Below are 26767 nucleotides of genomic sequence, written 5' to 3'. Positions count from 1 at the left end.
GAAACGAACATACAGCACACGTTAAGAAGGGGTGGAATATGCTCCAAATAAAAAGGGGGAAAAAATGACTCCCTTTGAATGGGTGCTTATGTGTGCACCTCTGCTTGGATGGGCATATAAACGTGGCGCAATTCGATGCTGCTGTGCAAATGGGATGCTTCGTTGAGGCAAATATGTCAAACTGGGGTGGATCGTCAAACTTGGGGTGGACCAGCCCTACTACCCCCCTACTCCCTCTTCGCCCTCCCCCCTACCGCTGCCCTACTGGCGCACCCTGGCGATGGTCGAGTAGCCCCGGCGGTCCTTCCTAACCTTGTAGAAGCAGTTGGTCAGCCCGTACTGCGAAAGCACATCGACGAAGTGCGTGTCGTGCGTGATGAGAATGAGCTGGAAGGCGGAGCTGTCCTTCCGGAGGTCGACGATATTGGCAATGAGGCTAGCCAGATTTTTAGAATTAGACTTATCCAAATTGGTGGTGGGTTCGTCTAGAGCAAGAATCCCACATTTGATGGAGAAGGATTCCGCTAGAGCCAGTCGAATGATGATGGAGGAAAGGACCTTCTGTCCAGAGGAGCACCTCCCCTTCATATCCAATTCGCAGTTATCTTTAACCATAACGACACGATAATTATAGGACCTCCTCTGCTGCACTTTCCCATTACTCTCCGTTTGTGCCTCCGACTTAATGTATATGTAGTCAATGTCTGCACTGTTGTAGACCCTCCTCCATAAGTTCCTAATGGATAAATTAATTTCCTGCATTTTGAGCGAATGAAATTTGATGATTGCTTGATCGAAGGAGTTATAAAAGTTGCATATATCTTTGATCACATTTTTGTATACAAAAATTTCGATTATTTTTTTTTTATATTTTTTTTCTACGTCAGCGTAAGTGTCTGAGTTCATTTCGCTGGTTAGCTTGTCTATGTATTCTTTCCGCAACTCGATTTTCCCCTTCATTTCCGCTTCCTTCATTTTCAGACTGGTGGTCGCTTTCGAATGGAGGTCTATTTGTTCCCTCAAGCTGTCTTCCTCCAGCTGGACCAATTGGAGTAACTCGCTTCTGTAACCCAAGAAGGAAAAGCTCTCTTCCAAAAATTTGTAAATATTGCAATCCGTTTGGTACACTTCCTCCAGCAAGGCAATTAAGGAGGTTACCTTATGCACCTGTTCCCCCTTCTGTTCAGGGGGGAAGAAGGCATTTCTAAATTTCTCCAGTGAGGAAATAAAACTCCTTTGGTGGAGCAAAAACTTTTCGTGCAACTTCTTCAAATTTGTGTTGATGACAACATTGTGGTGCATTTTTTCGATGTTCATTTTTTCCTCCTGTAGGGACAAAATTTGCTCCTTCTTTTGCCTCACCTTTTTTGCAAGCTCGTTTGATTCATTTTGCATCATTTCGTTGCTGTGTATTTTTTCCTCCACTTGGTTCAGTTCCTCTCTCTTCCTTTCCATGTCCAGTTGAATGGCGGCCATGTGTCGGTGTAGCAGCTTCACCATCTCCACTTTGACGTAATGCAATTTATTTTGGAGCACCATGTCGTTTCTGCACCTTCGGATGTTCCTCCCCATCTGCCTATCCCTCAGGTGCAGTTTTTTTATGCTTGTCACCGCTTCCTCTTCTCTTCTGTATAAGCTATTCTTCCTACGCAATTGGCTCTCTATATACTCCTGCGCTTTGCGGATGGACTCCCTAATTTGTTTTTCCCTTTCTACGCTGCGCTGTGCTTCCTCTGTCTTCCTCTTAATGACTTCCTTCCTCTCACGAATGGCTGCTTTGAAACGAACTGAGAGATCTATTTCTTGCTCCTTCTTCAGTGCCTCCAGGGTGGTGCACATCTGCAGGTTGCCGTACGCCTTTATGAACTTTTCATTATGCATGGCTATTGACTCGAGGGTGATTAACTCCTCTCGTTCGTCCACTTCGCACTTGGAAGATACACACATGCGGGTGTTACTCAAGGGGGGCGCCTTTTCTTCCCCACGTTTTGCGCAATTAACAGGGCAGTCTCCCTTCTGTGGGCAGAAACTCCTCGGGTGGGTTTCCCCATATGCAGTGCAGTGGGCAGCTACTTTTTGCGGTTCATTTGTTGGCTCCTCCCCCAATTTGGTATCCCCTGTGCACTCTTTCCCCGCTTCGTCTTGCTTTACTTCTCCAATGACAACCTGGTGCGTCTTGCTCTCCGCCCAATTTGGCAATGTCTCCCCGAGATGGCAGAACAGGTCGTCTCGCCCAAATAAGCCGCAGCTGTCTTCCATATATGCGCTGACCTTCTCCACCATGAAGTGGACATGTGGACACTCACACAGGAGAGTAACGTTCGGGAGAAACTCCCGGAGAAGCTGCCGCAGATCCTTTTGTGCCTCTCCCCCTTCGAGCAGCTCTAACATCGACTGCAGAGCTTCCCTGTGGTGCTTCCCCCCGCTGAGCATTTGTCTTAGCCCACTCAGTGCGGCCCTCACTTCGGCCCGCTGCACATCCAGCTGATCCCTCTCGCGAAAGATATCCATTTCGCTCTGCACCAGGTGGGCGCACCTCTCCTGCAAAAGCTTCATCAGTTGGTACTTTCCACTCATTTTATTTATCCTCTCGGAGCATCTGTCTACCCCATTTTGCAGATTCAAAAGTTCCTTTTTAAGCGAGTTGATCATTTCACCCAGGGAGGCGCTGTCCCTCTGTAGGGGATCAACCTCCTTGTAGTAACGCCGCAGCAGAAGCATCAATTCTTTTTTTTCGCCTCTTAAATTTGTGAGCGTTTTTTCCTTGTCTTCCATCTCTAGGGTTATGACTTTCCTCTCCTTATCCACCTCTAGCAAGGAGAACCCCTCCGGAGTAGCCTCACTAATGGGTCCCTTGCACAGCAGACACGTCTTCCCCCCCTGGGCATGCTGCAAAAAACGACTGAGCGATTCTTCCTTAGTTTTTAAAGCGACCATCTCCATTTTGATTTTCTTCATGTCCCTCCTGACTTTACCAAAATGGGCGAACATATCTTTTACACTTTTGAAGTTCTTCTTTTCGAGCACCCCCCTGAACTGAGTTAGCACATCTGGGTAGCGTCCTACCCGCTTGCTCACATCGCGCACCGCTTCACAAGTTAGAACCAACCTTTGCTTCAACTTGGAGGCTTCTTCTTCCACCTCTTTTATCTTGTCTTCATATCTGTTTATATGCTGGCTGATCACTCCGTTTAATTTGTTTAAGTAGCTCTGCCCAGGGGGGGCTTCCTCCTTGAGTAGCTTCTTCCGTTTCAGTCGACTGTGGGTCTCTTCGCGGGGCTCGTTCGTCCGTTTGTTTCGTTTGTTGCGAGTTTCTCCAGTGAGTGACTCTCCTGTGAAGCACTCTCCACTGATGGCCCCTCCACGGGGGGGCTCCCTCAAATCCGCTTCGGAGGGACCCCCTAACAGTGTGCAACTTTCCAGTTTGGCAATTTTGGGCACGTTATTTGTTCCTTCCGGTTCAGCGTGCCCCTCTTCATTGGGGTCTTCCTTTTCGTCCTGGCCTCCCCCCTCAACTTCTTCCTTCTCCTCCTCTTCCTCTTCCCCCGTGGAGCACTCCTGCCCGTCGTCTACCCCCTCTGCCAAATCGGCTTCTCCCTCCCAGTCTCCGCTAGTCCCCCCTATGGAGCGGCACACCTTGGGTAGCTTCTCCAGCTCGGAAAGAAGGGCTCTCCTCTCATCGAGGAAGGATGCCACCTTGCGACGCACCCTCCGGAGGTTCAAAAAATATTCCCAAACCTTCTCATAGTGGTTTACAAGGAGGAGCACTTGGTCCAGTTGCTTCTTCAATTTTTCTATTTTTCTGAGCTGCCCTTTCTTCCCCTCAATGTCCTCATCGGCGTGGCTGCTTCCCTCCCCGCAGTTCGCCTCGCCCAAGCCGATGCTGTCGTAGACGCATCCCAGCTGGTTCATTTTGTCTAAATGTTTGCAATTTTGCCTGTACGACTCGTCGCTCCCTTTGAATGTGGCCAAATCATCTTTGTGCCTCTCCATGGTGGCAATTCTTTTTTCCATTTTGGATATCCTCCTTTTCCACCTTTTCGCCTTTTCCGTGAGGATCTTTTTTTTCCTCCTCAGTTGGAGTCTCTCCAAGGCGTCCTTCCGCACCTCGGCTCTGAGCCGGGCCAGCGCCTCCGCGCGTTTCCTGCGCATTTGTTTCGCACAGGGGGGGCTTCCACTGGTGGGGTTAGCACCGCGGATGATATCGCCACGGATGCTGTCACCACGGATGCCATCACCACCGCTATTCCCACCGCCGCTACTCCCACCGCTTTTTTCCGCACCGCTGCTACCCCCCCCGCGGAGCACCCATTTGGGGCCGCCTCCCCCCAAGAGGGCCCTCCACTGAGCCGGGAAGCCGCCCCAAAAGGACTCGTTCTCCTGGATAAGGCGACCCACCCGGGTACGCTCCTCAGAGAGGTTCCCCCGAAGATGCCTCCTCTCCCCTCCACTCGCGGTGGTTGAGTTATTCATATCCAAAATGGCTTTGACCAACGTGTGTGCTTCCCCCCGTCGTTCCTCCAAATGAAATAAGCTGGAGCAAATTGAATCTCTTCGTTTGACATCTTCCTCATCACACGGGTGGATAGCCAAAGAGGTCTGCTTCTCCAACGAGGCAATCTCATTACTAACTTGCTCAATCAGGGAGTTACATTTGGCCAAGTCCATCTGGAAGAGTCGGGCAAAATCTTCCAACTCGGAGACATCCTCCTCATATATCTCCTTAAGGGCTTTATAATTTTGAAGGTCGTCTTGAAATTTCTCGTGAATAGCAAAAAACATGTCAATGCTGGAAGTTAGCTTTCCCAATAAGGACCTTTTTTTTTCTAGTGTATCTAAAATGAGAACACTTTCTTCTATTTGCTCCACGTCCAACTGCATAACCGTTTGGCACTCTCCTATTTCTTGCTCGTTCCTTCGAATTTCCAAAGCGATATTCTTCTTTTTACCGTAGCACTCCCTCAATGTGGCCAACTCATATTCCTTCCTCTTCAGCACATCATTCATTGTCTTTCTACATTTTGTAAATTCGTCCAAAATTTTTGAAAAATGATCATCTCCAAAAAGTTCATCAAATTTTTTTTTTATTTTTAATGACTCGCTAAATGGCCACAGACTCTCCTCATGATGGCATAGAATTACATTTTCCAACAGAGCCTTCGAAACTCCCATTAATTTTGGAATGTGTTCATTTATATCTAGGCACTTATTGGTAATTATTACATCCTCTTGTCCCTCTTCCTTTTTTATAATGATGCTATTATCCAATGCTCTAAAGGTGTGTTTTATTTTTTTATTTTTGTCTTTACTATAGAATAGAGTGAATGATCTGGAGATGCCAATCCTCTTGTCGTTGTAATTTTTCAAGAGCAGATTTATTTTTCCCCTGATGTTCATTTTATTAGATATTAAGGGGTCGTGTATGAATGACTTTCCCTTGTCTGCGTTGGGGGGGAAGTCCCCCGTGCAACTCATCTTCAGACACTCGATGATCGTCGACTTTCCGCTCCCGTTGTTTCCGTAGATCACCGTGATGGGCGACGCGAACTCCAGCTCCTGCGCCTCCTCGTCGCCGTAGCTCCGTATCCCCTGGATCCCGATCTTTTCCAGCGTCGTCATGGGGCAAGCGGCAGTGTAGCGGCGGTGAAGCGGCGGTTTAGCGGCGGAGTAGCAGCGGGGTAACAACGGTGCAGCCGCCGCGTAGCAACGGCGCTGTGGTGGACACCCCCACTATGCGCACCCTTGCAAGCGCATAGCCGGTGCACCGAGTTGGCCACCCTGGGAGACACACCTTCGCTCCAGAAACGCCCACTGAAGGGGGCCCAACCGAAATGACTTCTTCGCAAAAAAAGTTCCGACCAGCAATGGGCCAAACTGGGCACAAACGATGAAGCAAGTCAGTTAAGCACGTTACTCTCCCTCGTTTTGCCTATCTGCAACGGGGGAGAACCATCCCTCCTCGGCATCCCCCTGGCTATACCACTGCTTCGCACAGTTCGACCACACAGGGTCGCTCAAACAAGTTGTGCGTGTACTGGTGAACAAATCAAAAATGGAGGTGAAGCCAACTCCCGGACGTAAACAAATCTAAGGTGTACGCACACTTGCCAAAAAAAAAAAAAAAAAAAAAATGCACCATTTTGTTAAATGGGAACGCCATAAGGGGCACTTCCCCCAAAATTTAACCGACCAAAAAGAATAAGCTAAATTGCTAACTAACATGACAACCTAAAAGGAAGTTAAAAAGAAAAAAAAAGGCCCAGGGGGGAAGAGGAGACCAATCCGGTGGTATGCCCTGGCCCCAAGGTGTACCTTACTGAGGGCCATCAGCTTACCAAAAAAAAAAAAAAAAAAAAAATAGCTAAAAAAAATAGCTAAAAAAAATAGCTAGAAAAATAGCTAAAAAAAATTCACTCCATTTTAAACGAGAAAAATGCTTCTTCAATGAAGAGTTGTTATTGTACACATCTGAGGGTTGCCCACTTTCGATGCGTTGTGGGGCAGGGGGGGAGGACTACGCCCATTTTCCGCGCATTCTCACGTGGGTTCCACTTTCACACGCGTCAATGGCAGTGGGAGGGGCCACACCTTCAGGGTGAAGAGCGCGACGTGGGGCAGTTGCACAAGTTAACCAGACAATTTGAAGAGGGTCCTTAGCAGTGGGGGGACCCCCAAAACGGTGCACCCGTGTTCACTTAAATTTAGCCATTTTGTTTATTCCTCTTTTATTTCCATTCGGGATGAGGCTCCTCCACCCGCTCCCTAGTTGGTCACCCCTTTTCGGCATTATTTGCCTCCGCCGCTGTGTATTTTTTTTTTTTTTTTTTTTTCGCCACATCAGATATATTTTGGGGGGAACCAAAAGGGAGAGCACAACGACTGGTAGTCATCGTAAAGGCAAATCGAAATGGCGCTGCTCTTCCGAGTTGTCGCTACAAAGGAGGCAGTGTTCCTCACGCACTTGCTCCACAACAAGTGGGTTGGGCCTTCCTTTTAACGTGCCTTTTAGCATGCCTTTAAACAAAAAGGGGGAAAAATGGAACAAATTATATTTTTAACCCAATCCATTTTGTGCATGCAGAGAGAGAGGAGTAAATTTTTGTGTAACCCCTGCAGTAGGGCCATCCTACACCATACACGATGAAGCAGATTTCTTCTGGCTACTTGACAGAGTGCCGCTTAGGGGAGACTTACCCCCCTTTTGTAAATATGCCACGATGAGGTGGGACGCACAATTGAACGTGGCTCTTTGGAACATCACTTTTTAGCTCCAACCATGCGCAGGTGCATGCACACACGTGCGATGGTGATGTGACTTCCCCTCCCTACGCGACAACTGCGTGAGCAACGTTCCCATTTTAGCGGCACCATTCAGAGGCACCCTTCAGCGGCGCTGTTTAACCCCCCCGCTACCAAAAGGAGCTGCCTCGAATAACTCCACTGGGACGTTAGCGCTGCTCATCCGTTAGCGCCGCCCATCCGTTAGTGCCTCCTCACCCGTTAGCGCGTTCTTTCCTCCTCTCCCGTGTGCAGTTAAAAAGGGGCAAGCAGCGAATGTAGAACGAGCGTGCACACACGGGGGAGATAATTAAAAGCGTAGTGAACGCACCCACGGGGGCAATCATGAAGAACCTGCCGTAAAGATTTCCTCCGAAGCAAAAAAAATAATCGAAGGGTGCAGATAGATCTATTTGGTGAAAACACCCCTCTGACGTTTTTCCCCCTTTCTGTGTAATCCTTCAGCTGAGTGGTTATCCAAAAAAAAAAAAAGTTAGCGGTGGAATTTAGCTGTACGAGGGGAGGTGTGCAAATTTGAAAAAAAAAAAAAAAAAAAAAATCACGTCGTTATGGAGTGCCTGTACTGTTCAGTTTCCCTTTTACAACAGATCCAAGTAAAAGAAAAAAAAACAAAAAAACAAAAACGCAAAGAGGAAAACAAAACGAATTATCACTTTTGAGCAAGTGGGAAATTCCACTTTGCTTCTTCTGTACCATTGCGGAGGGGAACAAAAACGATTACTTCCCTTTCACTACCATTTGAACGTCTCGCAATTCGCTCGACCATTTGGTGAAATGTACCCCCCCAGAAGGGTTTCCCCCCAGCTGAGCGTTCACCCTCTTACCATTTTGGGCTGCTCGATTTGGAGGCCACGTCTGCGAGTTTCCAAGCGAGGTGGCTCCCCTATTCCTCTCCCCCTTTTTTTTTCTACTCACCAATGAGCGATTGCGCCGATCCAACACACAGCTCCCCATCCCATCTGCGCATGGCGAAAATTGAAAGGGGGAAATGTTCACCGGGGAAATTCCCCCCATGAGGAAAGTCACACAAATGTAAAAAATGGAACAGCGGTTTACACGTGTACAGCGCTAACTGTCGTGTGACATTTGCCATTTACCACTTACCGTGTGCGGACGCTCAGGCGTGACCCAGGGGAACTGAACCCTCTTTGGCCACCGCGGGGAGGGGGGGAAACAGGGCGCAGCAGGCAGTTACATTGCCGCGCGCGCAATTGGCGTAGAAATGCGGCGGATTGGGGGTAGAATTGCCACACCCTTGCGAGGGGACCCTGGCGAAGCGCCTCCCCCCATGTTCGCGCCAAAGTCGCCAAAGTTACCAAAGTCGCTTAACGCTTTACACTTTTCACCGCGACGCTCCTCCCCCAACTGCTACGCATCGACAATGCCGTTTTGGAATTTCTCCAAATGGTACCATTCCGAGGCCTTTTCCCCTCTGCGTATAACCTTCTCGCGCTCTTCACAAAAGGGAGTGAATTTGTGCGGCGCGAAAATTTTCTGTTAGGTCACCTCTCCCCACAATGCGCAACACTGTGAGCGTAGTGCGAAGGTGTTTTTTTTCACCCCCGAGGAGTGTTGCGCCACGCTACGCCGTACACTTACACGCTGTGCGTTTTTTACCCGCAATTTCGCGCTGGGCGCCAGGCAAAACAGTGCCGCCTAATGGTTTGCCAACAGGTTTATTATGTAAATTTTGTTCACTTGAAAAAACGCCCTGCGAGGTTTTTCTTTCCTTTTCTTTTTCTTTAATTTCATTTTCTTTCCTTTTTTTTTTTTTTTTTTTGCCCCCGCGGAAAAATTAACTTGGGATAAAATTCAACACGTTCATATCGTAGTAATATACGCCAATTGGTCATTCAACTGATAAGTGAACAATGCCGTGTACAATTTTGTGCAGTTACTATTTTTGCTAACCTCTTTTCTCAGTTTTACTTTATTCATCGCCTTCGTTCAGTTTTACTTAATCACCGTTTCGTCATTCCTCCCCCAGCTTTTTTTTTTTTTCATATTTACCGTTTTTTTCCTATTCATTATTTTTTCCCCTCCTCGCCAAGCCTATTCTGGAGAAAGGCGCAACGAAAAGAAAAGTTTTTTTTTTTTTTATTATGTTTCCCCCGCGCAGTGCTTCCACCCCATCATAGATCTGCTAAGCGGTAGTTTTACCAGTTACGCGTTACTCAGTGTAGTACAGTGCTACGGTTAAGGCATGAAAGTTTTGTTTGCAGGCCCATCGAAAAAGAGGAAAAAAAAAAAAAAAAGTTGTTTGCCCAATGGTTTTGTTGCAGCTCGCTCTCTCTTCATAACACGTGCATTTGATTTGTGCCCCAGTGTACACGTACATATATTTTACATTACATATTATATATGTACATAGGCGTCCCATTGTTGGTTCCACACCCCATGTTCGCTGCGCATCCCTTGTTAGTTGCACATCCCTTGTTCGTTGCACATTCCATTGTTTTCTGTACTCACGTACACCCACTGCCCCCCTCGCGTGCGCGTGCTTGCCCCATGTAGCAGTTTACACCCCCTACTTTTTTTTTTTTTTTTTAATCTTTATTTTTTAATTTTTTTGTTGCACCTGTTTGTGGCCTAATTTGTTCATCGTTCGAATTAGAGCTCCTGCTTGCCCGTTGCATATTCCCCCCGCCCTCCGTGTGAACAGCGAAAAGTGAGCCCAACATGAGAGAAAGGGCGCGCCGAGTCGTCCCAGCTTCGGAGTAGATACGTTGTTGAGCGGCGCCAGGGTGGCCCGCGCGCACACACGAGGATAGCTACGTAGATATATACGTAGACAGTTGCGTAGATAGTTGCGCTGACAGCTGCGCTGACACCTGCACGCACGCCCTTCTCCCCGCCGCCCACGCAGCCTCCCCCCCCGCGCGCTCCAAAATGGCCCTCAACATAGCCTTCATAAACAACCTTGGAGAGAACATTTTAAAATTTTTTAACCCCAAGTTGAAGTATGGCAGAAGAGTTACGAAGAACTGGTTCATGATGAACCCCACCCATTTCTTTTTGGCCTTCCTCTTTTACGTTTTATTTGTTCTGGCCACCTATGGGTATAATGCCTACTACGCCTCTAAGCTGAAGGCAGACAAGGGGCTGTCAAAGATAAAGTCTTCTTCAAGTTCCAAGACGAAGAATGCTCGCTTTGACGCCATTTTGGGAAAGGCCATCCCCCTGTACAACTTGTTGCAGGTGAGTGGGGGGTAGCCACCCCTAGCCGCTTCAGTGCAGAGAGGCAGACACATACGCACACACACACACACACACGCGTATGTGAAGTCTCATTGTGCATGTGCACCTCCCCATTGGGTGCACGTATACACACACGCTTTCCCCTTTTTTCCTTTCCTGCCAATACAGGTCCTCCTCAGCTTAGTAATCACCGTGATGACCATTTTCGAAGTGCGCAAGAGAAAATTCGCCCTCCTCCACAATTACGTTGACTTTTCAAAGACCAACATTGCGCTCTGCTGCTGGCTCTTCTACGTGTAAGTTTGGGCAGCTACTCGGGGGTGTTCATCCACCATTTGGTGAAGCGTACCCCAGACATGTAGTGTACGCGTACGTAACCCCCTCGGTTATTCCTCCCACACATCACCGCGTCCTCCACCGCAATTACCACCGCAACTGCTCCCCCTCCAGGAACAAACTGTTTGACTTCATGGACACCGTGCTGATCGTGCTGAGAAAGAAGTGGAACCAGTTCACCTTCCTCCACGTGTACCACCACATCTCCGTCTTCCTCATCATGTGGGTCAACACCAGCGTGGGATACGACGGGGACATCTACTACGTCATCACGGTCAAGTAGGGCAAGAGGGGTGCCCCCACCCGTTCGTGCGCAGCGCGATCAGTGCCGAGATGCATTTACCGCTATCGCTACCACTACCGATACCACTACCGATACCACTACCGATACCGCTACGTACCCACCTGCGCTTACCTCTCTCCCCCCCCGCAGCTCCATCGTGCACTTCATCATGTACCTGTACTACTTCCTCGCGAGCATGAAATTCAACGTCCCAGTGTTCGCCAAGGCCTGCGTGACGTATATCCAAATGATACAGGTGAGTGACCTAGAGGGAGGGAGTATCCTAGCATGGCCTTCTTTTTGCGGCTGTGCCCCCCCAAACGATGCACCCACATTCGGCATATGAGAGATGCACGCGCATTTAGCTTATGAGAGTTATTTCCCCCATTTTTCGCTTCCCCTTCCCCCCCACTCTGCAGTTCCTCGCCATCATCATCCCATCGTTCTGCGTTTTGTTTTTGAAATACAATTCCTATTACCCCAGAAGACTGATCGCCTTGAGTTTTTACTACTGCATCTCTTTGCTACTTTTGTTTGTTCATTTTGCCTACAACGCGTACATACGACCCAAAAAAAAAGTCGCTTAATATTTTCCCTTTGCTCTCCCGCCCTTTGCTTCGCATCCGTTGCTCTCCCATCCTTTGCCTCGCATTCTTTGCTTCACATCCTTTGCCTCGCATTCTTTGCTTCGCATCCTTTGCCTCGCATTCTTTGCCTCGCATCCTTTGCCTCGCATCCTTTCCTTCCTTTCATTTTTTTTTTTTTTTTTTCACCTTCAAATTTTTGTCTCGAGTAACTTGCAAAATTATAATTAAACACATGAAATAATTCAAGTAACCGTTTGTGCTTAGTTACCAAGGGGAGAGCAACTGAGGGGGGTGCGGTCTGCAGTTGCCGCCGCGGAGTTGTTGCAAGTGGCCATTACACGCGCCGCTACGTCGAACTCTTAAACGGCGTACCCCTGTTTATGCGGGCAGCGTAGTGGCCATTCGCGACCCACTGCGTGGTGAGCAAAATAAAACAGAGGAGCATACCAGCCGCACGGTTGCTTCGCCGTTGCTACGCCGCTGCTACGCTGTTGCTGCACTACTGCTGCGCCATCGCGCCTCGATTTGCTGCTCCTCATTTGCAGCCCGCGATGCGCGCGTTCCGCAGTGCACACGCGCACATATGTTTTATGCACGAACGGTCTGCAGTGCAGTGTAATGTTACCCGCCTCCTTCCATGTGTGCCTTTTTAACTTAACCAATTGTTTTCCTCCTCTTGAATGACACAAAATTTATAAAAAATTGTTATGTAAATTAAAACAAGTTGATCATATGATGAAAAAAAAAGCGAAGTGGAAAAAAAAAAAAAAAAAAAAAGTGCACCGCGGGAGTGCACACATGTTACCAAATGTTATGTGCACCCGCGCGGAGGGAGAGATTAACACAAACACAGGGGCCAACGGGGCCAACAGGGCAACGCACGGGGGAGGCGCGCTGCTGATCTGCCCATCTGCCCATCTGCCCATCTTTGCAGGGAAGCTGCAACGTGTTGGAAAAATCGCAGACGGGAAACGCCTCAATGGCGCAGTGGCCACGCGGCTAAAAAGGCTAAACACAAACAAGGGGACACGCGCAGGGCGCGCGGCAAATACCGCAAATGTGGCAAACACCGCAAATGTGGTAAACACCGCAAATGTGGCAAACACCGCAAATGTGGCAAATACCGCATATGTGGCAAATACCGCAAATGTGGCAAACAATGCAGCAACGTGCGGGTGGAGGACGACCGGAGGAGCAACCCTGCCAGATGGGCGTCTACTCCATTTCAACGGGGTTCCCCCCTTGAGGAAGGCTTTTTCCCCACCACCGCTACTACTCGTTCATAAAAATGCGCAGCTGCTCCTGCAAGTCGCTGTTCTTCGTCTGGTACATCTTCACCTGCATGAGGAGCTCCTGGATCTTCTCCTCGTAGCTCTGGATGAGGGCGGCCTGATTGCCTCCGCCGCTGCTCACACTAGCGTTAGCGTCGGCGATGTTATTCAAAACGGTGCAACTGCTCCTGTTGCGCAGCAGGTGACACGTGCCGCTATCACTCTGCACCCCAGTAGATCTCTCATTTTTGCAAAGCGTAGGAAAAGAGGTGAAGTTGCTAAGGAGGGAATACTGGGTGCTGCCATTATTATTTATCCTCTTCATTAAATTGATTTCCAGCTCTTCCTTCTGCTTCTTTAGCATTTTAATTTCGGCCTCCTTCTCCTTCAATGCGTAGCTCAAATTGTTATTAAAGCTGAGTAGCGACTTAATCTCCACGTTTAACTTGGTGTTTTCTATTTTGCTCTTCTGTATAATGACCTTTCTCTTTTCACATAAATCCTGTAGGAAGTTTTTTTCCCGAAAGAGTCTCTTAACATCATTGGCATGGTTAATGGTGTCGTAGCATTGCTCGAGTGCCTTCTGTTGGCCATCACTTATTTTCCTTTCCTCTGCGTACGGCACTTTCTCCTTCTTTTGATTGTAGTACATTTTTGCAAATTCTGCTTGCTTAATGACATTGCGCGCACTGGAGCTGTTCGTGATTACGCTGTTGGTGTCTCCTCCCTTCGGATGGGATCCCCTCTCGACGCTCTCACTAATGGGGTCCTCACCATGGGGTATATTATTACTCCCTCCCACTTCGTCCTCCTCCTGCTCTACCTCGTAACTGTACACGTCGTTATTTACCTTCCCGTGGAGCTCCTCCTCGTGCTTGTCAGTTGCACCTTTGTGGGCGTCACCACCGAAAGGGGAGTCGTCGTCCTCCTCTTCATCCCCGGGGAATTTTATACTAGCCATTTTGAATCCCGCCTTTGGACTGCTGCCCTCCAGGTTACCTTTCAACTCACCACCAGGGGGTAATAACTTCTCTGCGTTATCTGCAATACTATCTAAATTGCTTTTTTTCTTCTTTTTCTTTTTTTTCCCTTCTGTTGTTCCTCCCAGCGCGTCGTAACCATCACAAAGGGGGGTACTTAACCCCACACGGGATATCCTTCCAACCGTCTCGTGTTCACCAAAGTGGCGCTCTTCATTCGGTTGGCTGTTGCTATAGAGGGACTCGCTACTGTGGGCTCCTTTCCGAGTGGCACCTCCAACCACATCATCGCTGTGCCCCCGGTTGCTCTTCTTATTCATTTTCCTATCCCTGCGAGGTGCCTCCACTTGGGGGTTACCTCTCTGCGCCTTACTCACCAGGGGTGCACTGACGTCGGAAATTTTATCCTTGTCGTATGCTTCGAGGAGCTTACTAACACTTTTGCTGTTTTGCTCCTCAGCCATTCGCCCCTCAGCGATCTGCCCCTCAGCCATTCGCCCCTCAGCCATTCGCCCCTCAGCGATCTGCCCCTCAGCCATTCGCCCCTCAGTCGTTCGCCCCTCAGCCATTCGCCCCTTCGAGTCCTCCTCCTCGCTGCTCCCTCGCTTGCCCCCAACGTAGCTGCACAGCACCTCCTCCAGCTCCCCATTGGTGTAATTATACGCAAGGCCGTAACTGTTGCCAAGCGCGCTTTCCTTCCCAATTAGCTTCTGCGCAGAGAGAACCGACCCGCACTCCTCCTCATCCATCACATTGCTATAACTTCTGCCAGCAACGCTGGTCCCCCGTTTGCTCTTATCCATTCGAGCGTACAACTCGCTTATATCGTAATGATCAACATCTGAGTACCCACTGAGGCACTTTTTGCTTATTTCAATTAGCCGCTTGGATCGGCTTATAAGTTGGTTGTGGCTAGCCTCACCCATCTGCTCGGACGGAGGAGACTCGCTCTTATCCATTTCGGTGTTTCTATTAAACGTCTCCGACATCACTGAGTCAATTTTGTAATTGTCGCAACTTATGAAGGACTTCCTCAGGTGCTCACTGCTTGCTTTTTTTTTTTTTTTAAATAAAAAGTCCAGTTCGCTCAGCTTGCTGTTGCTCACATGCCTACACTTGCTTTTTAGCAGTTGGTCCAATCTCTCCAACGAGTTGCAGCTCGCCCGCTGGTCTTTCTGGCGGCTCTCCTGGGCGCTCCCCCGTTCCTCGTAGTGATACTCGCCATTCGCATCATTTGCGTCATCCCCATCGAGCTTCCCCACGTCGACCATGGAGGCCTTTCCGCCCAGGAGGCCTCCCTCCAGGCCGCTGCGCCGGTAGCTGAAGCTCGGGCACGTCAGGCTTTCGTCCGACTTTACGGGGAAGTGCCTGTACTTGTTCATGTTGTGGAAGAGGACGTTCCTTCCGCTCCCCAGGCCACTTCTCGCGCCGCTTCCCAGGCCACTTCTAGCTCCGCTTCCAACAGCACTCCTTGCGCCGCTCTCAAGGGGGGAGAACCCCAGGAGGTCACCGCTGTGCCCCCTCTCCCCCACAGACAAATGGTCATACATTTTCTTATTGCTCAGCAAGTAGGTATAATCCTCCCTTTTTGAAAACAGCCCCTTCGGGTCGGTCACTTGCAACCTTCCCGATTTGGCACTCTCATAATGCTGCTGATCAGAAAGGGAGAAGGCACTCACTCCTTTGTTTACGTTGCTATGTGTATGGCTGCTACTGCCGATGCTGCTTCCGTTGCGTAGGCCCATGCCTCCATCGATTCCGAGCCCCTTCAAAGCAGCGTTGTACTTCATCAGATTGAACATGCTGCCGTTACGGAAGGGGGCGTCAAACTGGACACCCGAGTGGTTACCCAAATGACCACCAAGGTGGTCGGCAACCCCTCCATTTTCACCGCTCGCGCTCCTCTTCTCTCGAAGAAGCGCATTGCCACTGATATTATTTTGAAACTCCGAGTGTCTGGTCTTTTCGCTATTCACAACATCGTTGCAGCTGACGTACGTTTCATTCTTCAAGTACTCGCTGTCAACGTCCAGTAAGTTGTTCCTCACGTACTGCCCATCGTAGCAGTCTTTGCTCACTTGGAACGACGAGTGCCGTCTCCTCAAGGGATCATTTTTCTGACCATCCTGTAGCACCGGGTGGTTGATCACACTCTTCGCATCATTATCTTTGTTGGCAAATCGTTCCTCCCCTTCCTCTTCGTTATTTAAGTATGCCTGGATGGCAAGGTTACTCCAGCTGGCACTTCCTCCTTCTGTTGTTCCCCTATTGGGACTATCTCTACTCCCCTCATTCTCCTCTCTTCCAGCGAGTGCCACTCCTGCAACGTCCTTCGAGTGGTTAAAAAGGAGCGACTCATTCGATCTATTCTTCAAATTGTAACTTAAGTTATCTGGTGAGCTCACTCCTTTGCAAAAATTATACAAGCTATTTTCGATATAGTTACAGTGCCGCTTATTCGTTTTTGTAATTTCGTTAAAGTCGTTATAAAGGGACTCCCACAGGACGTCACTCCCCTTCGTGTCATCTCCTTGATTGTCCAATTTCATTTTCGCTTACATTAAGGTGGGGCTACGTAAAAAGGTGGCTGCTTCCAAGCGGGATGGCTTCCAAGCGGGCTGGCTTCCAAGCGGGCTGGCAACCACGTAACGTTGCAACGGGGGAGTCCGTCTCGCAGAACGAATCGCGTCGTTACAACAATGGCGTCGCAACGACTCTTCAGACGTGCGCGCACACAGACCCTTTAACGGACTCACCCCTCACGGATGGCGAAGCACTTTCTGTTCAACACAAATCAGTTGTTTTACCCCCGTTCGCTTCTCACCTCCTTCGCTATCACGCCTCCCAAATTTCACCCTTTCCCTCACGTATGACGTTTCAAAATGCATGCACAACCGCGGCGTCACTGATCGCGCATCATTTTTAACCAACCACGTTTGCTAATCTGGGCCAAAAAAAAAAATTAAGACTTGAAAAAATTGATAAAAGGGAGAGTAACAAAAAAGCAGACGGGATGGGCAACGGAAAAAATATAACGCTATGCAGCTGAGAGCAGAAGCAGCGAGCAAACGTCTTCGCAAAAGTGGAAGGTGGTAACAAAAAACGTGTCCTGGAGGGTTGGCAGTGATGCATACGACAAAGGTGAACCGTGCGGGGTGAGTGGTAAAAAGGGCAACGCAAAAAAGGCAACGTAAAAAAAAAAACGCAAAAAGGGGGCGCAAAAATTGGGGCGCAAAAATTGGGGCGCAAAAATTGGGGCGCAAAAATTGGGGCGCAAAAATTGGGGCGCAAAAATCGGGACGTAACAAACGAAACGCAAAAGGCGGAATGTAAATTGCTAAACGCGGAATGTAAATTGCTAAACGCGGAATGTAAAATGCTGAACGCGGAATGCAAAATGCTAAACGCTAAACGCGAAACGCTCAACGCAGAAGGCACCCTCACTAGGCAGTGAAAAGGAAAAACACTGGTTAGCCCAAATGGGGGCGGCGGAAATTGTACAAAACGTGGGGGGGGACGAACAAAATGAACAGGCAAGTGCAAACGCGAAAGCAAACGCGAAAGCAAACGCGAAAGCAAACGCGAAAGCAAACGCAAACGCAAAGGCAAGGAAAATACAATTTTAACTGTATTAAAAGGCGGAATTAAATTCTAACTGAAAATATATGCATATGACGTATGTACTCTTCTTCGCGCGGAAGAAAAGCAGGTGGGTATGCAATCCAACAGTTTGTTTTGTTTTGTTTTGTTTTGTTTTGTTTGCTTGTTGGTATTTTTATTTTTGTTTTTATTTTTATTTTTTTTGTTTCTTTTTTTGTTTGTTTTTTGTTTTTTTTTGTGCTAAAAAAAAACGTTTGATGGCAAAAAAATCCATTCAGTGGTCTACGCATCAATTATTTCGGTATGCGCGAAAATGCTACGCGCAGCACGTTATGCAATTTTGCCGATTTAAAGATGATAAAAAAATAGAAAAAAAAACACCGGCGGTTTGTTATTTTGTATAAGTAGTCAGTATATTATACATGCGAGTGTTGCGCGCGTTTTTTTCTACATATGCGTGGTGCAGTTTGCCTTTTTTTGAAAATTGTTTTTCGTTCCCAGGATTTCTTTTCGGGGGAGGGGGAAGGGAAGCGAAATGAAAAAGAAAAAAAAAGGCAAAAAAGGAGTGGCAGAAGAAGTGGCAAAAGAACTGGCAAAAGAACTGGCAGAAGAAGTGGCAAAAGAACTGGCAAAAGAACTGGCAGAAGAAGTGGCAAAAGAACTGGCAAAAGAACTGGCAAAAGAACTGGCAAAAGAACTGGCAAAAGAACTGGTAAAAGAACTGGCAAAAGACGTGACCGAAGAAGTGGCAATTCTGCTGATGCTTTAAAATTTAAGCACTTTCTTTTCAATGTCGCTTTTTCTTCTTAACCTTTTTGTCTGCTTCGCTTTGATAGCTTCTAATCAGATTGTCCCTTCTACAATACAACCCGCCGCCCATCCGTGGCAGCATAATACGAGGCAGGCGAAATCGGCGCCCCCATAACCCACCCCCAATTCGTGCACTGCTGAGCGGCTCCAATAAGCAAATTTTTTTTTTCCCTTACCCCTTTGCGCGCATCATTCGTATTTATTTTTCTTATGTTAGACTCGCCAGGCGAAAATGTTTATGTAGCAATTAAACGTCATTTTGTTCAAATGGAAGGTTTCCCTTCTTTTTTCTTTTTTGGCTCATCCCAGGAAAAAAAAAAAAAAGATTAAAAAATTTCGTTACATGCTGTATTTTTTACCTTGCCGTTCATAATTTTTCCTTCTCCCCTTTTTAACGCATGTAAAATAAAAAAAAAAAATTGTTGTAAAAAAAAAAAAAAAAAAAGGCAGACTTGTTTATCTGTAAAAAATGGATGTATACAAAATTGAGAAAAGGAGCAACTTGTTTAAAATAATTTTATACATCTAGGGGCAGCATTTTTTTGTTTTTGCCGAAAATTGCAACTCTGTGGTTATTTTTCCAAACTGGAGCCCTCATTTTGACGAACATTGCTAAAAAGGCGTATAACCGAGTAGACACTGACTTGTGTCCACTTGGATGCCTTTGCAGCTTCGATAAAATTTTGTGCCAGGGGGGAGGGAACGACCCAACATTATTTTACCCATGACATTTTTTGAAAATGTACAAAATTGAGGCAAAAAAAAAAAAAAAATTATCTCCATTTGGGGTAATCCTGTTTGCTCATGCGGGCGTGCCATTAGAGAACACCTTTTCCTGCATGCCCCTTTTCGTACTAAGCAATGTGCGGAGAGGTACCTACCGTGAGTGATGGGCCACCTTTTAATATTATTTTTTCCCAAAGGGAATGAAGAGGGCAAACCGCAAGCACGCATATGTTCTCCTATTCTTATCTTTCCAGTTAATCTTGCCGAATTTGGCGAAGTTTCCCACGTGTGGAATAACCGCATTAGGGATGAAGCGAATCATGGGTGGACTAAATATCTGCCTGTGTGATCAATCATTCGGGGGAACCACCCTATTGAGAGGCGCCCATTTGTCGCAACTGCTTTGTACACAAATTGACCAATGTGTGAATCTCCCATTTCGAGGGGGCCCCAGTAGCATATCTCCAAACTGTTCATTCGCGTCAGGCGAAAGGGAGCTTGTGCTCAGTTGGCCGACACGCTTGGGTATGCCCCGTCCAAATGCGCAAGGCATCCCTAAATATATGCCAGTCGTATGAGGTCATATACAAGGGGGTACTTGTCATGGGCAGCAGTGAAAGGCGCTAACAATGAACATGCCATTTCGCCACTTGCCCTTTCATTTTTTGGTTCCTCTTCGAAGTGCATGACTGACCTTTCCTTTGGGCCCACGTTCCAAACTGTTTTTAAAATGATGGAACAGTTGGTCAAAATGTTAAATCACCTCCATCCTACCCACTCACATGCTGAGAGGAATAATTGGGGAGGCTTTCCCCAGTTGTGTGCTTTTACAAAATGGCCTCTACTTGGGTGCACCCCCATTTGCCAGTTACACACGGAACAAACCTCATTTCGAATCGTGCATAATGTTTATTTGCCCACTAGCATGACTATATTCCTCTTTGCAAAGGCCATCGAGGCGTCTTTTTACCGTCGAGTTTAATTTTTTCAAAACGGTGACTGACCGGCAAAACAGTAGCAAAATGGGAGTTCCCTTTTTTTTTTCTTCCGCTACAGTATGCTGTGTACCCCCCCATTTTATTCATATGCGCTACTGACAAACATCCAACTTAACAAACATGCACGCTTGCTCAACATGTGGTGGGCTATGCACACGGTTAAACGCGACCAAATGGACCAGCGCTCAATTCGCAATTTATCGCTTTGCACTTTACAAAAAGCAAAGACGTTCACTGCTTTCTTTTGAGGCCTTTCAATTTATTTTCCCTTTCTCACAACACGAACTTGGCTAACGTTCACGCTTCCCTTTTTTCGAAAATGGGGGAAACCACCTTTGTGACCATTTCAAAATTCGCCTGAACCGTTCAGGCATTTTTTTCCCCCCAAATTTGTGTTTTCTGTGTGTGAGGCTATTCGGTGGGGAGCGACGTGGTGACGTAGTCCAGTGTACCGCTTCCACCCAACGTGGTGATGCACTCCAAGGCGATCCTTCCCTCGCCCGCCAGAGGCATATACCCCCCTGGGTGAGATTACCCTTTCTCGCAATTGTTACGCCTTTACAAAATTGTATTTTTCCCCTCCAATTGGTTAAGCAGGTCCCCCCTCTTTGCGTTACAATTTTTCCCTTGGCAGAATTCGTTGGACGCGGGTCCAACACTCTACATAAAAGGAAGTTGAAGTTAATTGCCGATCAGCCCCCTGTTAACGAATTGCAGAGGTTTCGAAATGGGACCTTATATAGGCACAGTTTTATCTTTCCTTCCCCCCCTACGTATATATGGAGCCAATTCTTTTTAATACACTCCCTGTGATGTGCTAAGCATATTGTGGAAAAAAAAAAAAAAAAAAAAAAAGCGGAAAAGATAATTTTTTTTTTTTCCATTTAGCTAGCATGCGTATATAGCTACATATATATTTACGCACAAATTTTTCCATCCATCTGTTTGGAAAAAAAAAAAAAAAAGTAGATGCCACCCCCTATCTGCTCATCAACGCGGTACACAGAAAACATCTGCGAGTTTTTAAAAATGTAAAGAAAAGGGAACAAGTTCATTCAGTTTGTACGCCCCCATCTGTTGATACCTCCTTGTAGTGGAAACACCTCCCGGCTGCTGCGTCGCCGCTCGACATGTACGTATGTGGCGCAGTTGAACCGTGCAGAGGTTTACGCATAAGTGCATACGTGCTTGCTTCAAATCGTGTTTACTTCTATACGTGCCTACTTCCATGCTGCCACACTTCCATGCTGCGATACCTCCATGCTGCGATACCTCCATGCTGCGATACCTCCATGCTGCGATACCTCCATGCTGCGATACCTCCATGCTGCCACACTTCCATGCCGCTACACTTCCACGCGTGCGTACATACATCCCCCTTTGCGCGCTCGCCCCCAAAAGAAACAAACCGAGTGACATTTTGTAAAACGCAGCTTCTCCTATCATGAGTTTAAATTTCAGCATAGCCAATGTCGTTTATGTAAAGAACCTCTCCACCGATGTGACAGAGAAGGACATCAAAGAAAAATTTGAATCATGTGATGAGATAATCGGCGTCGTTTTTAAGAAGTGAGTTTGTGCTAACCGGAGAAAGGGGGCGTGTTTTCTATAACAGCAGTTGCGCTTTACCGGTGAATGTGCCTGCATCTGTGTGGACATGTGTATTCGTTCGCCCCCTTTAGCGATTACACATTGAAGGGGATGCGAGCACGCAGTTTCGGCATACCTCCCGACGAAGGGATAACAGAGAGGATACTTCCCCGCCGCCTTCCTCTTCTTCATCTTCCCCCTCTTCATCGTCTTTTTCTTCTTCACACCTTCCCCTGCTTCTTAGCTTTCCCGGGAAGAACCAGAAGTACTGCCAAATCGAGTTCAAGAGCTCAGAGGGGATAACGAAAGCGTCTCGCCTCAATGGCGAGCTGCTGTTGAACGTCCCCATGGTTGTAACTGTCATCGAACCCATTTCACAGAACCCACCCTTTGCCGACGCGGCTAGCGGTAGCACTGAGACGGATAAAAATTTAGCCATTTCCCTAGATGCACGAGCCGGCGCCCTCGTGAACAGTGCCGCCGCGCAGAGCGTGCAGTACCAGGTAAGGCGAAACTGGGTGAGGAGCGCCCCGAGTGCATTCTCCGATGAGGCCTTCCTCCAAGCGGCGCAACGCACCCTCGCGGTGACGCACCTCTTCTGAGCCGTTTCTACAACTCCAATCGCTTCAACCGCGTCCACCGCTTCCATCACTCCTATCGCTCCCCCACTCCCACCGCATAGGCCCTGCAGAACATCCTCCTCCAGCAGCAACTCCTTTCGGAGCAGAAGAAGGGACTCGTGGACTTCCAAAACTCGCTGAACGAAAAGAACAACAAATTTGACGTCTTCTCCAAAATTATTTATATGGAAAATGTCCCCGCAAATGTAAGCATGCGTATTTCAGTTGCGTCAATCTGATTAGGGACACTTGGGCGCAGGGAACTGCCTGTCCCTCTCTGCAATCGTCGAAGCATCGTTTCACCCATGTGTGTTTTTTTTTTTTTTACCCTCCCCACACAGTGCAGCGAAGATGATATAAAGGCCCTGTTCAAGAGCGTGGGAACCACCACCAGCTACAAGCTTCAGTATAACGAGCAGAAAAAAATGAACACCGCTTTTGTAGAATTTACAAACGAAGAACATGCCAAGGCTGCGTTGCTTTTGAATGGAACCAAAATAGGGACAAACGAAATAATTATAAGAGATGCATACAGCTTAATCAACGAGAGAGACAATATGAAGAATAATTTTTCGTTTTATAGCAACAGCACAAGTGTGACGAGCACCAAGGGGGACGTGAGTGAGCCTCCCCCAGCCAAGAAACAACCCGTGGTTAATGAGAAGGTAGAAAAGGTCCTCGCCTTGAGGGACAAGCTGAGTCAAAAGCTTTTTGCCATGTATAACTCGAGTGCCGTGATTGCGAATAACCTCGTGCAGGCGAATCCGCAGCTGATCGGGGCCACCCCAGAGGGGGTAGCGGGAGTAGCGGCGGTAACGGGATTAGGGGGAGTCACTGGCATTACTGGTGTCACTGGAATTACTGGCATTACTGGAATTACTGGCATTACTGGCATTACTGGCGTCACGAACGCCGCTAACGCCGCTAACATCGCCGAGCAACCCAAAGCGGTAGCGGAGAGTAACAACGGGTCGGTCGGTCGGCCCGGCGAGCCCAACGTGAATGAAGCGCAGGAGAAGGCGGAGAGGAAGAAAAAGGCCAAAGAGGAAGGAGAGAACGCCGGCGAGGGAGCGGAGGACAAACACGCGGAGGGAGAGGCAACCGCGGGGAGAGACGCAAACGACGCGGATGAAACACGTGACAAAGGGAGGAAAGGCAAAAGATCTGGGAGCGCGAAATACAGCAGCAGCGAATCGTCTGGCTCGTCTCGAAGCAGCTCCCGCTCATCCTCCAGCAGCAGGAGCAGCTACAGGAGGCACGGAACCAAGACAAATTCCAGGCGAAAACGTAGCCATAAAAAGCACAGCAGCACCACTCGAAAAAGGAAGAAATATGATAGCCGCTCCAGGAGCTCCCATCGCACCAGGAGTTCCCACCGCACTAGGAGTAACGACTCGATAAGTTCTTATGAGTCTGATAGAAGAAGCAGGTACCGTGAGAGAGAAAGCAAAATTAGGAAAATGAGGAAGAGAGGCCACAGCTCTTCCGTCAGCTATAGTAACTCGTCTCATTCTGCCAGGCGAAGGAGAAAAAGGTCCAGCAGCAACAAACCGTGGTGGGTTAAAGAGTCGGAGAAAATGCAGATGAGGCAGCGCTTGAAGGAGAGGCAGAGGCGTGAAATGGCCTACCGAGAGAGGTACAGACGGTAGCAGGGGTCACCGTATTGGGGGCGGTTCTAGGGGTGGTTCCCCGCCCCATTGTGCCGAATTAAAATTATGCCCCGCATTGTGGATTGGAAGTGCCCAACCAGATAACCCAAAACGGGTGCACTATTCATCGGGCAAAGGTCAAAGGGAAATATAAGTAAAAATAAAAGTAAAAATGAAAGTAAGAGTAAAACCCCCCCCACAATGTTAACGTAATTATAGTCACCCCCATTTTGAATACCCCTCCAGCTTAAATACTTTTTTATCCTCCCCCCAAAAAAAAGGGAAACTTTCAAATGGGAGGAAGTACTCACCTGGTATGTGTGCTGTCCATGGAGAGAGGAGAGGAATGTCACCGGTTGGATTTCGTTACCCTAAGGTTTGTTCTCCCCCTCCCCCTTCTGTGTGGATGAGCTAAAATTGGAAGGTGGCTACCCACACATGGGCATGTGCACATTTGTGACGCGTAAATGTTGGAGAATCCCCTCAGACGTCATGTGCTGTTCTGCGTGGTGATAAAGGCTTCTTAACAGAGGTGCTTTCCCGCCCAGGTGACCACATCGTTACGGCGCTGACTACTAAATGAGCAGCGTTTTCTCCTCCCCCTTCTGCGTAGTGGCATAAACGTGTTGCCAGCACGCCTTCCTGCACAAACGAAGAGGACATTTTTTTTTTTTCTATCACTTTGTCCCATTTTACATTCCTCACAATTTTTTTGTATTGCTTATTTTTACCCCTCATCATGCGTGTCTTCCCCCTTTTTTTTTTTTTTTTTTTTTTTGACACTCCAAAAACTGTATGTGTAGCGCCACATCCCCTTCCGTGCGCTTAACGAATTAAAGTTTCACTTCATATACTAAGCTTGACCGTTCGGCGGCATTCCCATTTGGTCATCTACATGTAAGTGGAGAGTGATTGCGGTGTGGTTCATGCAGACCACTTGAAGATGGAGGCCTCCTGCACAACAAATGGGCACCACGTGTGATACAACTTGGAGCAGTTCAAATTGGTGGGTTCCTTTTTAAGACGTGTGTGCAGTGTTTCCACGTGACAGTGGGAGGGGGGACATACAATGCACACAAACAAATTAAATGAACCATTTCGAGCAGAAGAGGAAAGACGGGCATAAACAGTAGTGGGGTGGGAAGGTATTATGCACGCAGAAACACCCTTAAAATTACTATAAAAAAAAAAAGGGTACACATGAAAAGATACATGTGTACGTACACCTCATACGGGTGAGTGTTCATCCGTAGGCATCATAACATGGTGAAGTGGCCTCAGTGCGGCACCAAAATTGCAACGCGGGGAAAATCACACGCGGGAGGGTGTCTGCAATTTGGACTTCCCCCCTTCGATAGGCACCTTCCATGTGGGTATATGCCAAAGGGGTCTTTTTTACACAAAAAAAAAAAAAAAAAAAAAAAAAATGGGTGACCCCAACACGTTCATCCTTCCTCACAAAATTAATCATTCTGCATAGCGAATTCGTGCGTGTACATTCTGGCCATCGATTGAAATCCTTTAACATCCCCTGACCGCAGCAGGTTGCCTGTGGAGCGATAGAAGCGATTTGTATTTTATTATTTTTTATTTTATTTTTTTTGCACACTTTAGCTCAACAAGGTGAGCGCTGTGGAGGGCTGGCCGCATGACCAGAGCAATCGCAGCAGCGGCAAAACAGTCAATGTAAAACCGGCAGCCGCATAACTGCCATCCGCTTAACCGTTTGAAAACGAAGTGCTGAATGGGGTCCTCTTGGAGTACCCCCTCATCCGCACGCGCCGCAGAACCAACCTGCGTCGCAATTGAGAGGACTGTCCGCGTTGGGCTCGGTGAACAAAAACAGAATCGCTCGACAGAGGGACTGAATGGTCCATGCGGGGCTCCAGTTGGCCTTCAAAATGTCCATGCAGAGTTCGCCTTGGGGGGGGCAAAAAAAATGTGGAGAAAAATGTGCGCTATGTGTGCGCTGTGTACGCAGGGTAATGCCAACACTATTTACCCTCGTAGGGGGGAAGTGATAAGGCTACTTCTTCAAGCGCGCCGCCCTACCTGTTACGAAATTTACGTTGGGATGGAAAAACTTCGTGACGAAGGTTATCACCGGGGGGTCTATCGGGTACGTGCTCTTGCACTTTATGTTCAGCTTCCACCTTCCGCCCTGAGGGGGAAAGCGGCGAGGAAATAAGCGCCACATTTGAGCAGAAGTACATGCACATAGATATATACATACACATTTGTGCAAATCTGCACCGCGAAAGGAGCTGCCTTGCTGACTGAAAAGCTGCTGAGCAAGTTTGCCTCTACCTCGTAGGGGGAGTCCTTCGGGCCCCGTATAACTGCTTGCCACTCGTACAGATTGTAATCACTGAAGAAGGGGCAAAATGGGGGAAATTGGTGCAAAGTGAGCGGCTTCTCCAGGGGGGGTGCATGCACAGGGGTTGTGTCTACATACAGGCACACAACTGCTACTCAGACGGTAACCCCGTTATGCGCGCTAATCAAATGGAGAAGCAAAAAAGGCAACCGTCCGGGCACCCACACATACGAAGCCAATAAAACGATCAGAAGAAATCTGCACGAAATGGCATTCCAGTGGGGCGCACCAACGGACGCAAAAATGGGGCCAAAAAAAAAAACACAGAAAAGGGTTGCTCGCAACAGTTGTGCCTATCAATTGCATGTACCTGTGGGTGAGTGTTATGTCTGGGTCATTCTGCTTTTTGGCTTCGCGAGATTCTATTAGGAGTCTATTTTTCGTCATGCTTTTCATATGAATTGGCAAAAAAAAAAAAAAAAAAATTGTGCTAATGGTGGTTA

The 26767-nt window shown here is 47.9% G+C and overlaps 5 protein-coding genes across 5 annotated transcripts, besides 43 other annotated features; 2 read left to right on the top strand and 3 right to left on the bottom strand.

Moving 5' to 3' along the window:
• Positions 1 to 56: 56 nt before the first annotated feature.
• Positions 57 to 227: a microsatellite.
• Positions 228 to 261: 34 nt separating this feature from the next.
• Positions 262 to 5619, bottom strand: PVX_113460 (hypothetical protein, conserved; the record flags this gene model as incomplete). The annotated part of the gene is made up of 1 exon (XM_001616033.1): positions 262 to 5619. The coding sequence occupies one exon, from the start codon at positions 5617 to 5619 to the stop codon at positions 262 to 264; it is 5358 nt and encodes a 1785-aa protein (XP_001616083.1).
• Positions 1367 to 1394: a microsatellite.
• Positions 2888 to 2922: a microsatellite.
• Positions 4102 to 4123: a microsatellite.
• Positions 5109 to 5129: a microsatellite.
• Positions 5390 to 5413: a microsatellite.
• Positions 5581 to 5602: a microsatellite.
• Positions 5620 to 5807: 188 nt separating the features above from the next.
• Positions 5808 to 5829: a microsatellite.
• Positions 5830 to 6017: 188 nt separating this feature from the next.
• Positions 6018 to 6037: a microsatellite.
• A 60-nt stretch (positions 6038 to 6097) lies between these two features.
• Positions 6098 to 6122: a microsatellite.
• A 662-nt stretch (positions 6123 to 6784) lies between these two features.
• Positions 6785 to 6812: a microsatellite.
• An 852-nt stretch (positions 6813 to 7664) lies between these two features.
• Positions 7665 to 7776: a microsatellite.
• Positions 7777 to 9373: 1597 nt separating this feature from the next.
• Positions 9374 to 9455: a microsatellite.
• A 733-nt stretch (positions 9456 to 10188) lies between these two features.
• PVX_113465 (long chain polyunsaturated fatty acid elongation enzyme, putative) lies at positions 10189 to 11947 on the top strand (the record flags this gene model as incomplete). The annotated part of the gene is made up of 5 exons (XM_001616034.1): positions 10189 to 10497; positions 10666 to 10793; positions 10948 to 11112; positions 11267 to 11372; positions 11536 to 11947. The coding sequence occupies 5 exons, from the start codon at positions 10189 to 10191 to the stop codon at positions 11701 to 11703; spliced, it is 876 nt and encodes a 291-aa protein (XP_001616084.1). The 3' UTR covers positions 11704 to 11947.
• Positions 10355 to 10387: a microsatellite.
• A 964-nt stretch (positions 11948 to 12911) lies between the features above and the next one.
• Positions 12912 to 13060: a microsatellite.
• Positions 12976 to 16503, bottom strand: PVX_113470 (hypothetical protein, conserved; the record flags this gene model as incomplete). The annotated part of the gene is made up of 1 exon (XM_001616035.1): positions 12976 to 16503. The coding sequence occupies one exon, from the start codon at positions 16501 to 16503 to the stop codon at positions 12976 to 12978; it is 3528 nt and encodes a 1175-aa protein (XP_001616085.1).
• Positions 13065 to 13250: a microsatellite.
• Positions 13409 to 13428: a microsatellite.
• Positions 13412 to 13509: a microsatellite.
• Positions 13707 to 13732: a microsatellite.
• Positions 14282 to 14306: a microsatellite.
• Positions 15434 to 15462: a microsatellite.
• Positions 15442 to 15468: a microsatellite.
• Positions 15540 to 15614: a microsatellite.
• Positions 16037 to 16061: a microsatellite.
• A 482-nt stretch (positions 16504 to 16985) lies between the features above and the next one.
• Positions 16986 to 17067: a microsatellite.
• A 5-nt stretch (positions 17068 to 17072) lies between these two features.
• Positions 17073 to 17096: a microsatellite.
• An 89-nt stretch (positions 17097 to 17185) lies between these two features.
• Positions 17186 to 17210: a microsatellite.
• Positions 17211 to 18968: 1758 nt separating this feature from the next.
• Positions 18969 to 19010: a microsatellite.
• A 54-nt stretch (positions 19011 to 19064) lies between these two features.
• Positions 19065 to 19139: a microsatellite.
• A 437-nt stretch (positions 19140 to 19576) lies between these two features.
• Positions 19577 to 19599: a microsatellite.
• Positions 19600 to 19904: 305 nt separating this feature from the next.
• Positions 19905 to 19966: a microsatellite.
• Positions 19967 to 20495: 529 nt separating this feature from the next.
• Positions 20496 to 20515: a microsatellite.
• Positions 20516 to 21029: 514 nt separating this feature from the next.
• Positions 21030 to 21051: a microsatellite.
• A 134-nt stretch (positions 21052 to 21185) lies between these two features.
• Positions 21186 to 21245: a microsatellite.
• A 287-nt stretch (positions 21246 to 21532) lies between these two features.
• PVX_113475 (RNA binding protein, putative) lies at positions 21533 to 23947 on the top strand (the record flags this gene model as incomplete). The annotated part of the gene is made up of 4 exons (XM_001616036.1): positions 21533 to 21657; positions 21923 to 22181; positions 22361 to 22504; positions 22640 to 23947. 4 exons carry the CDS (start codon positions 21533 to 21535, stop codon positions 23945 to 23947), a joined length of 1836 nt encoding a protein of 611 aa, XP_001616086.1.
• Positions 21578 to 21604: a microsatellite.
• Positions 22169 to 22195: a microsatellite.
• Positions 22981 to 23035: a microsatellite.
• Positions 23773 to 23806: a microsatellite.
• Positions 23948 to 24004: 57 nt separating the features above from the next.
• Positions 24005 to 24047: a microsatellite.
• Positions 24048 to 24058: 11 nt separating this feature from the next.
• Positions 24059 to 24081: a microsatellite.
• Positions 24082 to 24128: 47 nt separating this feature from the next.
• Positions 24129 to 24153: a microsatellite.
• Positions 24154 to 24286: 133 nt separating this feature from the next.
• Positions 24287 to 24335: a microsatellite.
• A 1256-nt stretch (positions 24336 to 25591) lies between these two features.
• Positions 25592 to 25611: a microsatellite.
• Positions 25612 to 25715: 104 nt separating this feature from the next.
• PVX_113480 (ubiquitin-conjugating enzyme E2 I, putative) lies at positions 25716 to 26711 on the bottom strand (the record flags this gene model as incomplete). The annotated part of the gene is made up of 4 exons (XM_001616037.1): positions 25716 to 25867; positions 26000 to 26108; positions 26255 to 26315; positions 26635 to 26711. The coding sequence occupies 4 exons, from the start codon at positions 26709 to 26711 to the stop codon at positions 25716 to 25718; spliced, it is 399 nt and encodes a 132-aa protein (XP_001616087.1).
• Between the last annotated feature and the right edge of the window lie 56 nt (positions 26712 to 26767).

Source organism: Plasmodium vivax, chromosome 11 (assembly GCF_000002415.2).
Source record: "Plasmodium vivax chromosome 11, whole genome shotgun sequence".
In the NCBI taxonomy this organism is placed as follows: domain Eukaryota; phylum Apicomplexa; class Aconoidasida; order Haemosporida; family Plasmodiidae; genus Plasmodium; species Plasmodium vivax.
This window is presented reverse-complemented; position numbering and strand designations above follow the sequence as displayed.